This window comes from Elgaria multicarinata, chromosome 1, assembly GCF_023053635.1.
Source record: "Elgaria multicarinata webbii isolate HBS135686 ecotype San Diego chromosome 1, rElgMul1.1.pri, whole genome shotgun sequence".
Classification (NCBI taxonomy): domain Eukaryota; kingdom Metazoa; phylum Chordata; class Lepidosauria; order Squamata; family Anguidae; genus Elgaria; species Elgaria multicarinata.
This window is the reverse complement of record NC_086171.1, coordinates 166122289-166134313: the sequence shown is the minus strand read 5'-3', so window position 1 is coordinate 166134313 and position 12025 is coordinate 166122289. Positions and strand designations below refer to the sequence as shown.

The 12025-nt window shown below is 41.5% G+C and overlaps 1 protein-coding gene and 2 non-coding genes across 7 annotated transcripts in view; 1 reads left to right on the top strand and 2 right to left on the bottom strand.

Annotated features, from left to right (window-relative positions):
* The window catches only part of MDM4 (MDM4 regulator of p53), a 32099-nt gene extending 23635 nt beyond the window's left edge, over nucleotides 1-8464 (bottom strand). For 4 of the 5 annotated variants that reach the window (XM_063142123.1, XM_063142142.1, XM_063142149.1 and 1 more), the window contains exons 1-2: nucleotides 8321-8464; nucleotides 3327-3434 (exon numbers count right to left, since the gene is read on the bottom strand). In XM_063142123.1, coding sequence (XP_062998193.1) covers nucleotides 3327-3401 — 75 coding nt within the window. In that variant the 5' untranslated portion in view covers nucleotides 3402-3434; nucleotides 8321-8464. Of the gene's footprint in view, nucleotides 1-3326; nucleotides 3435-3777; nucleotides 3848-8320 lie in introns of those variants that run through there. The other variant, XM_063142133.1, reaches the window with a different exon arrangement.
* A 2362-nt stretch (nucleotides 8465-10826) lies between these two features.
* TRNAK-UUU (transfer RNA lysine (anticodon UUU)) lies at nucleotides 10827-10899 on the top strand. The gene has a single exon. It is a non-coding gene; the product is annotated as a tRNA-Lys (tRNA).
* Nucleotides 10900-11160: 261 nt separating this feature from the next.
* TRNAK-UUU (transfer RNA lysine (anticodon UUU)) lies at nucleotides 11161-11233 on the bottom strand. Its single transcript has one exon. It is a non-coding gene; the product is annotated as a tRNA-Lys (tRNA).
* Nucleotides 11234-12025: the final 792 nt, after the last annotated feature.

Sequence of the window (12025 nt, the reverse complement as noted above, 5' to 3'; positions counted from 1 at the left end):
GCACTTGCCACTGGCAACCATAATAAGTTGATTTATGGAACCCGCTTCATAAGCTTATTTCAAGACAGGGTTCAATAGACATAGTGTAGAAAAACACTACCCACGTGTAGGCACAACTGTAGGCACAACACTGGTGTAAAAAATGGCACAAGCAGCAAAGATTTGTGGTATCCTGAAGAGGGCCCTGGCTTCAAAAGTAGGAATAGAGAAGATAAAGTTAAGAGAGAAGGAATGTGCAGTGTTGACGTGTTCAGGATGCGTGGGCAGGAATAGTAAGCTGCCATGGTAGAGTCATTCCAGGCCAACTGTCTGGGCTTCAAAAAATTACATAGCTGAGCATCAGGCTGCAGCAATTCAGAGTCTGCTGTCCTAGGTAGTATTGATATACTCATTTTCCTTTATGTCTAAGAAGTTATCCTATTCTCTGTCACCACAAGTGTTTGGACAGTATCCAGACAGATGCATTCCATTCCAAAATGCTGTCCCTCTTAACTCTGTTTTAAACGAAATATTATCATATCCCTGTGTACTCTCCTCTCTGGATGTTGTGTATTTTACAACTGAATGCCCAACCATTTGAAGCTTCTCATTTATTTTAAGATAGCCTCCCCCAACCTGCTGCCCTCTAGACATATTGGATTACAACTGTTTTCATCCTTAGCTAGCCCAGTCTTTGGATACCTGGAGGATGCTGGTTTGGAGAATGACAATTTTAAGAAACCAAGCCCAAGGGAAACATCCAACTTCATATTTGCTTTCCAAACTGTTAGCAACAGGACACAAACTTAGTTCAATTCAATTTCAGTTTTTGTTGTTGATTCGTTCAGTCGCTTCCGAGTCTTCGTGACTTCATGGACCAGCCCACGCCAGAGCTTTCTGTTGGCTGTCGCCACCCCCAACTCCCTCAAGGTCAAGTCTGTCACCTCCAGAATATCATCCGTCCATCTTGCCCTTGGTCGCCCCTCTTCCTTTTGCCTTCCACTTTCCCTAGCATCAGCCTCTTCTCCAGGGTATCCTGTCTTCTCGTTATGTGGCCAAAGTACTTCAGTTTTGCCTTTAATACCATTCCCTCAAGTGAGCAGTCTGGCTTTATTTCCTGGAGTATGGACTGGTTTGATCTTCTTACAGTCTGCAGTAATCTTTGCGCCCAGAAATACAAAGTCTGTCACTGCCTTCTCGTTTTTTCCCTCTATTTGCCAGTTATCAATCAAGCTGGTTGCCATAATCTTGGTTTTTTTGAGGTTTAACTGCAACCCAGCTTTTGCACTTTCTTCTTTCACCTTTGTCATAAGGCTCCTCAGCTCCTCCTCGCTTTCAGCCATCAAAGTGGTGTCATCTGGGCGCAAAGATTACTGCAGACGCTGACTGCAGCCAGGAAATCAGAAGACGTTTACTTCTTGGGAGGAGAGCAATGACAAATCTTGATAAAATCGTTAAGAGCAGAGACACCACACTGACAACAAAGGTCCGCATAGTTAAAGCAATGGTATTCCCCGTAGTAGCCTATGGCTGCGAGAGCTGGACCATAAGGAAAGCTGAGCGAAGGAAGATAGATGCTTTTGAACTGTGGTGTTGGAGGAAAAGTCTGAGAGTGCCTTGGACTGCAAGAAGATCAAACCAGTCCATACTCCAGGAAATAAAGCCAGACTGCTCACTTGAGGGAATGGTATTAAAGGCAAAACTGAAGTACATTGGCCACATAATGAGAAGACAGGATACCCTGGAGAAGAGGTTGATGCTAGGGAAAGTGGAAGGCAAAAGGAAGAGGGGCCGACCAAGGGCAAGATGGACGGATGATATTCTGGAGGTGACAGACTTGACCTTGGGGGAGCTAGGGGTGGCAACGGCCGACAGAAAGCTCTGGCGTGGGCTGGTCCATGAAGTCACGAAGAGTCGGAAACGACTGAACGAATAAACAACAACAACACAACTTTTTTTTACAGGTCAAATACCAAGCCAAGATTGAAGTGGTGAAATGTGATCACAACACATGCCCATTACCATAATATTGGTTGTAATGATATGATTTCATGAGCCCTAGGGATAGAAGATATGTATTATTAGTGGACAGATACATGGACCGACTCGGAGGGCTGAATTTCAACTACTTGGAAAATAAGCTGAGATGAGCTACAAAGTCCATCCAAAAGGAGGATGCTGAAGGTAGCCAACACAGGAACTGGTCTGAGCTTTCTAATTCATTTTGTGTCAGCACTATTTAGATGTCTCACTTTTTATGATATGTTTCTCAAGGTGTTACTTCCTTTTTACTTATAAACGGTAAGGCAGACATGGGACTGATAGTGCTTTTTTTGCTTGGGATTTCCTAATTAGCAGGTAGTCAAGCATCTCACAGGTGCCATAAATAGGTGGAGGGAGGTTTGGTGGGTCAGAAATTGGGAGGGTCTTGTGTAATGCAGAGTGGCCTTGAAAAATGGCCTCTAGTTACATGAAGCTAGATTCCAGCAGGAGATCAAGAAAAACTTCCTGACTGTTAGAGCAGTACGACAATGGAACCAATTACCCGGGGAGGTCTTGGGCTGTCCCACACTAGAGGCATTCAAGATGCAGCTGGACAGCCATCTGTCAGGGATGCTTTAAGGTGGGTTCCTGCATTGAGCAGGGGGTTGGACTCAATGGCCTTATAGACCCCTTCCAACTCTATTATTCTATAATTCTATGAATGCTGAGCTTCTATCTCTAAAACAGCACCTGCTCAACTGAGTGCCAGGCCAGAGACTATATCTCAGAGAATAGTACCAGCTACAAACAACTGAGTGTCTTGAATGCCATTTTCTTGGTAGAAAGGCAGGGAGCAAATCAAATAAATAAATAAACTGCTTAGGCAACTTCAGGAAGTCCAGAGATCATTTTTGCCCCCTGAACTATCCACCTATGGGCCACACTCTCCCCGCACCAAAACAACTGGCCGTTTCCCACCAAAATTCAACAGCAAGGTACTCTGTAGTGCTATAAAGTAGCAACTACAGATGTTTTTTTTTTAATAAAAAATAAAATTTTGTTGCTGCCAAATTCAGCAGCACAGTGAGGGCCATACTGGGGGGAGGGGGGACCGCATACAGACTGTATGTTGGCAATTCCTGGATTATAATATCCCAATTCATAAGAGAAATCCTAAACATTTTAAGAACACAGGGCTTCACAGAAATGCACAGATCACACATTTGCTGTATGTTCACAAATATCTTTACATTACTACAGGGAAGTGCAAGAGCCATTTTAATGACTAACACATCTATTATAGCATAAGCTTTCATGTACTAGAGTCCACTTTAGCAAATCAGAACAATGAAGGTATGTGTGACCTTTTTGATTGGTTCAATTGATGATCTGCAGGCACTCTCAGATGATGGATATTGGGTAGAGGTGGAAGATGTCATTTTGGCAGTGAAGTTGCTGTCTATAGTACAAACCTAAAACGGAAATAATATTTAGAAATTAGCATGGAAGAAACAAAGCACAAAATCATGCCAAGACTATGTCCGCTTTTCAGAACCCTTAGAAACCATTTGGTACAAGACAAGTTGTGTACTCCTAAGCAAACTTGTTGAACTGCATCTTACATGTCTAACACACAACACAAAGCCCATCTCATCACCTTTTTAATTTGGCACCACACATCAAAATGTGTGTTAAATCTACTAATGAAATGGATACTTCTCCTAGGCATTTTTGAAGGAAAACCCTACCACTCCTACTTAATACATTCTCAGTGAGTTTCATTTCTTCATTATTTAAAGATCCATGTCACGATACCTTCTTTAAAGTGCAGTCCCAAGTGCAGTTTACTCTTCTGACCCTTTGAGCCCAAAAAGAACCAAGCCTCCTATGACATGTTGAGACAAGTTCTCAAAAAAAAAAAGAAGTTTGTTGAGTCACTGGAGCATTCACAGCTGAGTCATTCAACCACCCCTCTCCCAGAAATTATTGCTAGCAATGTTAATCAAAAAGCAAGGGTGGGGCAAGTGATTCAGCACAGTACTCAAAGCTTAAAACAAATGACAGTTTATGGTACAATAGTGCCAAGATACCCGAATGCATCACTAGAAAGATGCCATGTTTGGCACACACTTTTGTGCCATCTAGCAGGTAAGGGTAGCACAGTCATAAACATAAAGTGTTTTGTGGCACCTCAAAAATGTGAAATCTGATTTCCTGAGTTCCTACTAAAAGCTTTTCATACCAAATGGCCAGCACATTCTGATTCTATCATTATTTTCTCAGAACTCAGTCCCACTAAGAGTCCAAAATCCTATTGTTTACAAAAAATAAAGTATTTTTTTTAAAAAAAAACAGGTTTCCCTTTATTAACACAGTTCTGTGAATACGGTCTGACAGAAATTACTTTATTGTTCAAGTATTATCATGGTGCGATTGGACTTTATAACTGGCTAGCAGAAAATAATGGTTGTCTATCAAGCTCTGGCACTATTAGTTGACCCCTGGCATGGCTACTGACATCAATTCAATCAACTAGAAAATGGTCCTGTCGAACATACTTCACAACTGTTTCTACAACTGTGTTCACCACAACTTTGATTTTACTACAGATAAGTGTAAATTCAGACTTGAACCCTAAGAGTTCCATGGATCTCAGATTAAGGTCTGCCACGCTTCAACATCCAGCTTAGCATTAATATAGCAATATCAAAACCTTTTTGGTCTGTCATAAAGCATATAGTTTTTTAGATGTGGTTTCTAAGCAATCTGGGTTCAACTTGCTAAGTTTCTTACTTGTTAATATATTAATGAACTGCAAAATAGTTTTGAGTCTTAAAAAGAGAACTAGAAGAACACTAAAACCACCACACAAAGAGATTAACCATCTGCAAATATAACAACCCTTTCCTGCCAAGCTGATTTGAAAGGGTGAAAAATCCAAGTACAGCTTTAAATAAATTATTTCAATGTAAAGGGGGGACAAGTTTTCATAAATCACCTGCCAACAGCAGTCATATTTGCTTTATCCTCAATCCAATGGACTGTCTTTGTAGGAACAGATGGTTGTAATAACTTATTGAAGAATTTGTTTTTCCTAACAAGCTATATCAGGAGTAGGCAATTTAGTGCCCTCAAGTTTTTTTGTTCAAAACTCCCAGCATTTCTATTAGCCATGTTGGCTGGGTAGTTCAAAATGTGCCAACTGGGCTGGCACATACTGTACCTGTCCTGAAAGACCAATTGTTTTCTGAACACTGCTTAGTACTTGGCTATCTAAGGGACCACCCATCTTCCTATGAACCTGCCCCAATATTAAGATCTGCAGCAGAGGCCCTTCCGAGGGCACCGTTACTCATAGAGGCCCGTCTGTTGGGCACACATGGAATGGTTTTCTCCTGAGTTGCTCCCAAACTATAGAAAGCACTCCCTCAAGAACTATGTTTGCCCCCTTGGCCTTTAGAAAGGTGAAGTTGCAATATGGGGAAAGAAAGCGCATAAATTTCAATCAATGAAAAATATCTCCTTTGGACTTCATACTGAAGCATAGGAATTTAAAACAATGCTTACCACATTTAAAAAATATTTATATGAACTGCATTAATATACACAAACCGGTTCATCCACACACATAGCATGTTCTGTAGGTTCCTAATTCAACTTGGTAAAATATACTTGCATAGATAAGGCTTTTATGTTGGAACATATTTTTTTCTTAAATTGTATCCTACTGATTCCTCTCTGCTGGAGAGATGAATCTCATTTACGATTGTAGCTATTTCCACTTTGTCCACAAGATTCACATTAATGGATGAACAAGAATAAGTAAGGTAAAATGACAATTCCTAAAAAAAATGTTTATGCTTGAACAATGATTTCCCACACACACACACACACACACACACACACTTTTTTCTGAAAGGGAAAGCAGCAGAAGCTTTAAACACCTTATTTCTAAGCTATGAAATGCTAGCTTCTCAGTCTAACTTACACAGGCAACAGTTCTTCTATACTGAAAGTACACTAGTACACAGATTATCAGTAGAAAACATCTTCAGACAAAAAACTACAAAAAGAAACCAGATGTAGATAACAGGGCATAGTTGTCACTGCAGATATAATGCTAAAGTCTGTTCAGAGTGGCCAACAAGATGCCCATAGGAAGCCCACAAGTAGGACATGAATGTAACACTACCCTCCCACTCATGTTCCCAGCAACTTGCATACAGACGTGTGTAGCACCTGATAATGGAGGTATGATATATCCATCCAAATTGACAAATCATGCTTTGAGACACTGCTTAACCCTCAGGGAGCCATGGTTTAGAATTGTAGCTAAGGATTTTTATAGAAGACAGGGAAAAGAGAATACACATAAAACACAGAGGATCTTTTGACAACTGCAGGGGGAAATAAGCCATCGTAGTTTCTCCCCTGCCTTTGACCCACCATTTACGTTAATCTGTGCTGCAGCATGGGTTGGCATCTTGTCCAAACCCAGAACACTGCACAGCAGCTTAATACCCCCACCCTACAATCCCTACTACAACTTGATTGTTATAGGGTGGGTATGAAGCCACACCATATACCAGGTTCAGACAACACACCAACCCATGCTGCAGCACAGGTAATTATGTAAACAACAGGCACACAAGTGACACATGCAGAGGCAGGGGGGAAAGCTATGATGTCTTCTCCACCCACCCACCCACCCGGGATCATCTGAACCCAGGCACTGTCTTTGTCTAGCCTGTCCTTCTGGAATATCTGTAATGGTTTGGAGTCTGGAGTGCTATTAGCACAGACCATGATTTAGTGTTACATTTGAACTAAACCAAAATCACTGAACACCACAACTGGAGAACTGAATTTGTTCATTACATGTGTACAGAGCTATATTTTAAAACATTACTAATCTCTTAGAAAATACTTCCTTGTTTGTAAGCTTTCCTTAAAAGCACTAGCCAAGACAAGTAAACCACAGATCTGTCCATCATTCATCAATGCCCTACGTAAAAATTACAGCGCGCAATGATGTAAAACTTGCGCAGTTTTGCCTCTTTTAAGTTTCCCTCTAAAACTTTTAACACGTTCCCCAAGAAATTTTTCACATTGTCAAAGCCAACTTCTGCTTTAAGCGAAACTTGAGTTAGAACATCTTTAAAAATCAAACCTAATCAAGTATGAATAAGGCTACTGTGGACAAAAGTGCACTGCCTTCATTGATGACAAGCCTACATAAAGCACAACTATATGCGCTTCACCAGATCAGAGGGAACATATTTTAAAAAGGGGGGAGGGGTCCTAAGCTTGATGAACTCCATTTCGAGAAATACTTCCAAAATTTAAATTCATCAAAATGGGAGATGAACAGGAGTCCCAATGCAAGTCATTTAATTTCCTTTCCAGACTAATGTATGGTTACAGCAAGTATTCCAGTAATAGCATTCACTTCTCTGAGAACTCACTTTAGGGGTTTTTCTCCCCTTATATAGGAAAAAAAAAGGCAGTGAAAGATGCCCAACCAGCCAAACGGACACGCGCAAGTTGTTCTTTAGTCACTGGGGTTTCTTCTCCAAAACCTAGCACGTGTCACTTCCCATTCACTTCACACTGCTTCTATCACAGCCTTACGCTCCACCAGAAAGCAAAGCTTCTCACATATTTATTTATTACATTTTATACCCCCAATAGCCAAAGCTCTCTGGGCGGTTCACAAAAATTTAAACCATGAAAAGCATAATAAAACGAACAACAGTCTAAAAACACAAATACAAAATACAATATAAAAAGCACAACCAGGATAGAGGTTTTTATAAGGATATTGTCGCTTTTATGCTTTTTATGTTTTTAAACGCTGTATATTTCTTTTTTAATGTTGACTGTTTTTAACTTTTGTAAACCGCCCAGAGAGCTTCGGCTATGGGGTGATTATTATTATTATTATTATTATTAGAAGAAGAAGAAGAAGAAGAAGCCCCCTGCACCGAAATTAGCATCTAGAGTTGCCAACTAACCAAGAAAGAGTCCTTGCGCCTTTGATAGCCTTTTGATATGCGCAGAAACCAGTAGGTGAGGCTTTTCAGGGCATGGAGGCAATAGCTAATCCTACTAGCTGCTGTAGGTCAAGTGGCTTTTAAAGCGGCCAGTTCAAAAGCTAGCCGCCCCAGCTGAATCCCCTCCCCGTCCACGCCCGCCAAATTGCTCTACCGCGCAACCAATTCCTCGTTCCTCTCCGTTTGAACTTACGTACGTTGAAACTCTGGCGCAGCTCTCATTTTTTCCACCCCTCTGGAGCACACTTAACCCTCTCGGGCTATATAAGGAGAAGCTACCAGGATTTAGGGCCTCCCCAACTCACCCTAAACTCGTTCCATGACTCCCAGCAACACTGGGATCTTTTAACATCACCTCCGCCGACTCTTCGCCGACTCCATTTTAGTAACGGCGGCAGGACCGCAGGCCTTCATTTCCCCTGTCAGTCAACATGGATACCCACATACTTCCGCCGAGGACACAGAGATGGGAAACTCTCTTCAGTCAAAATTTCCGGTACCAAACAGAAGCCGCATCTTGTATATCCGCTGTCCACTCTAGAAATTCAAAAGAACCATAGAGCTCAACGGAAAGAAACCACTAGCGTGGAAAGCAAGAATGTCAGCTGGGACAGAGAAATTGCAGAGATGTAGGGTCTTAGGGCACCTTTAAATCTATTTCAACAGATGTATGAAGTGTTATCCTGAATTACAAGTATATATACATACACAGGGTGGGGTGGAGGTTGTAAATAGCAACGTCAGAGAAATGAAATGCAGGAAGTAATAAGTGATAATGATCATATTGAAAGAGACCATTCACAAAGCAGATATCCTTTGCATTGGTAAGCTCAGCTGACAACACAGGCGGTGTGATTAAAACAAAACAAAACCATTGTCTCTGTTCATGCCACAGGAGATAGAGTTGAACCTCTTGATTAATTGTAGTCCAGCTGTTCTATGTTGAAATTAGCCTTTGAAGTTCCCCTGGTTTCTGAATATTGCTACTTCTGATGTCAGATTGCTGTCCATTTATTATTTTGTGTAGTCAAAGCTGACAATGTATATTCCAATATGGGAGATGATGGTTCAAAGACACAGAAATCCTGTCTGGAATGTGCTGGAAACACGGAGTGAAGGCCACCTGTCTAAACAAAACTGATGTGAAATAGCATATCTGCTGACTGTCAGGAATGCATATGTTGCCTGTTTTCACCTATACTGTACTTGTATATTTGTAAATAAGCCAAATAATACAAAAACACGTAAGTCTCTAGTGATCTCTCTTCCGAAGGAAACCAATCCCATTGTGCATCTCATGATGTGGGCTCTAGTACATAAAAGGTTGTCATAATACATGTGTTTCATAATAAATGTGTTGGTCTCACAAGAATGCTGTTTGTTGTTGTGAAATACTAACATGGTTACCCCTCTGAGAACTGGATCCAGGAAAGCAGAGTTTCCAAATCTCTTCTTTGTAACTCTTATCTAGAAATGAGACACCCAATCGTATACCATATTTACTCAAAGAATCCTGAGCACAGGAATTTGTTTTAGCCAGCAGTACTGAATGGAGCTCCAAGACTTTTCACACAAAAAATTATTTAAAACATTTCTTAGCTGACTTTCAGGGCAGAAGCCCTCCACTCCTGGTAACTTCAAGCTTTCTTAATTTTATCATCATAATTTAATACAGAAGGGGAGTCATTTTGTTTCTGCAATTGTTAACATCTAAGAGTTGATCTACTGCAAATAATTCAGAGATCTACCAGTCAATAAAGAAAATAAAAGGATAACTGCACTGGTCCATGAGAAGGGGGGAAATCCAAAATCCACGTTTGGGCAATACTTTTATTAGAACCAAAATGTGCCAAAGTTTTATGGAATGTTGGTTGGCCCTGATAAATGTATTGTCCAACTGTGGCAATAGATTCAGATCTGCCTTCTGCCCATCACTAATTTAGAAAATCCCCACGATTCTATTCCACCAACCAATGAGGGAGGAGATCCGTGCAAATGAATGAACAGAAGAAAACGCTGGGTTCAAAGGGCTGATTATTTGAAAAGCCAAAAGAAACCTTCAACTCCGTCTGGTTTCATGAAAAGGAAATGACATTGCTCTGACAGTCCCAACGGGGGGAGAATTTCCACTGAAACTGGAAGTGATGGGTGCGTGGCCCTCTTGATGCTTTTCTCTCTCTTCACCGGCTGAAAAGTCCTGTACGCGCAGCGGGATAGGGCAGAGTCTCCCCCAACAAGACCGCACATGGAATAGGGACAGGGTCCTGTATGTAGAGCTGCGCACAAAGCAAAACAATGTAGCCAAAGGCGGCCCTGTATTGGGGGCAAATCAGCCTGCCCCCACCCACTTGTAGTAGAGGGATCCCACCACAACCATATACATTTGCTCCAAGTGCCACGTGGGATCTTCTCCTACACTCGTTCAGCAATCTCTGCCCTGCCTTCCGCCCCACCAACCTCCACTGACTGAAGCTACTCCATGGCTCGTGCATGCCGTCCATTCATTGTGGGCTCCGCTCGATTACCGCGCAATGCAGAGCGCTGGCGGTGACTTTGCTAACTTTTCTCCGACTCTAACCCCGAGCCATTGCATAAATTCTAGCCTCCACTAAACGTGATTGCAACACTGTCCTCCTGTTACCCACACTTCACGGGCTGGGGTGGGGGCTCCTCTGCTGCCATTTCTTTGCAGGAAATGCTAAGCTCCTCTGCTATGATTGGCTATTCCGATGAAACAGAGGTAAATAATACGCTGCACGCTCCTCTGCAGTTTCTTTTATATAGCGCCATAGTGGCAAAACGCAGCATGGAGCCCGGATAGCTCAGTCGGTAGAGCATCAGACTTTTAATCTGAGGGTCCAGGGTTCAAGTCCCTGTTCGGGCGAGTTCCATTTTTGCTTTTAATAAATATTCTATTTTAAATTTATCCTTTCTTTGTTGCTTTCAGTCCGATTCTCAATTAAGAAACATTTGCTCTGTCTGTGCTATAGAGAGGTTTAAAATTAGAACCTTATTGTTTTTGTGTACATTAAAATAAATATATTTGTCATAAAGAAAACCTCTTCTTTATTTTTTTTTCCCATTAAAATCTCCACTGTGTACTTATACAGAATTTTGGGGTGCAATTTTCTATTAAAAATCATACCGCCCGAACAGGGACTTGAACCCTGGACCCTCAGATTAAAAGTCTGATGCTCTACCGACTGAGCTATCCGGGCGCTCTACCGACTTTTGTTTCCATACCGTAGATGATGTTTAAGAGTACACAGATGTTCATCCTAGCAATTATTTATTCTTGGTATGAGCATATGCATCCCCTGTTCATATATTTTGGGTATAAATGAGAATTGCTTGCTACTTTGGTTAATTTCTTGCTGCACTGATCTTTCCTTCCTACCTCGGTTTTTTTTTAACCCTCTTATTCTGCGAGGATGGGGGGCTAAAAAGCGCGGCAGTAACAAGTAGTTACTCTCTTTAAAAAAGCACACACACATCCCCCAAAAAAACCTTTGTGTGTGTGTGTGAGAGAGAGAGAGAGAGATTAATCTCAGATACTCTTAAGATTCCCCTATTAAGGTACAACAATGACATGACTGCCATGTGGCATTTCATTCGTTCAAACAAGAGACTAAATTATTTTGGTTCAGAACGTTTAGTCAGTTTGGGCTCTGTGCCTTTATTTACTAATGTCAATCCCTGCTTTTAAAGGGTATGTGATGGATGGATGTTTAATCGAATCCGGGCACACAACTGCTTCCTCCTGAGCCTTTATCCTACCATTTAGCTGAGCTTAATGTGAGCCAAAGCTCGACATGATGAGCCTCGGAACTTTATTCGAGGGTTCGGCTATGGACGTAATAATAAAGAAGAGACAGTGCCGTGGAACATGTGAAGAGTGTTTCTCTCATCATCATCATCATCATCACTGAATAGCCACGGACACCTGCCATTACAGAAGGTGGATTTCAAGACAGAAAATGGAAGGACTATTTCCAGGCAGCATCTGCAGT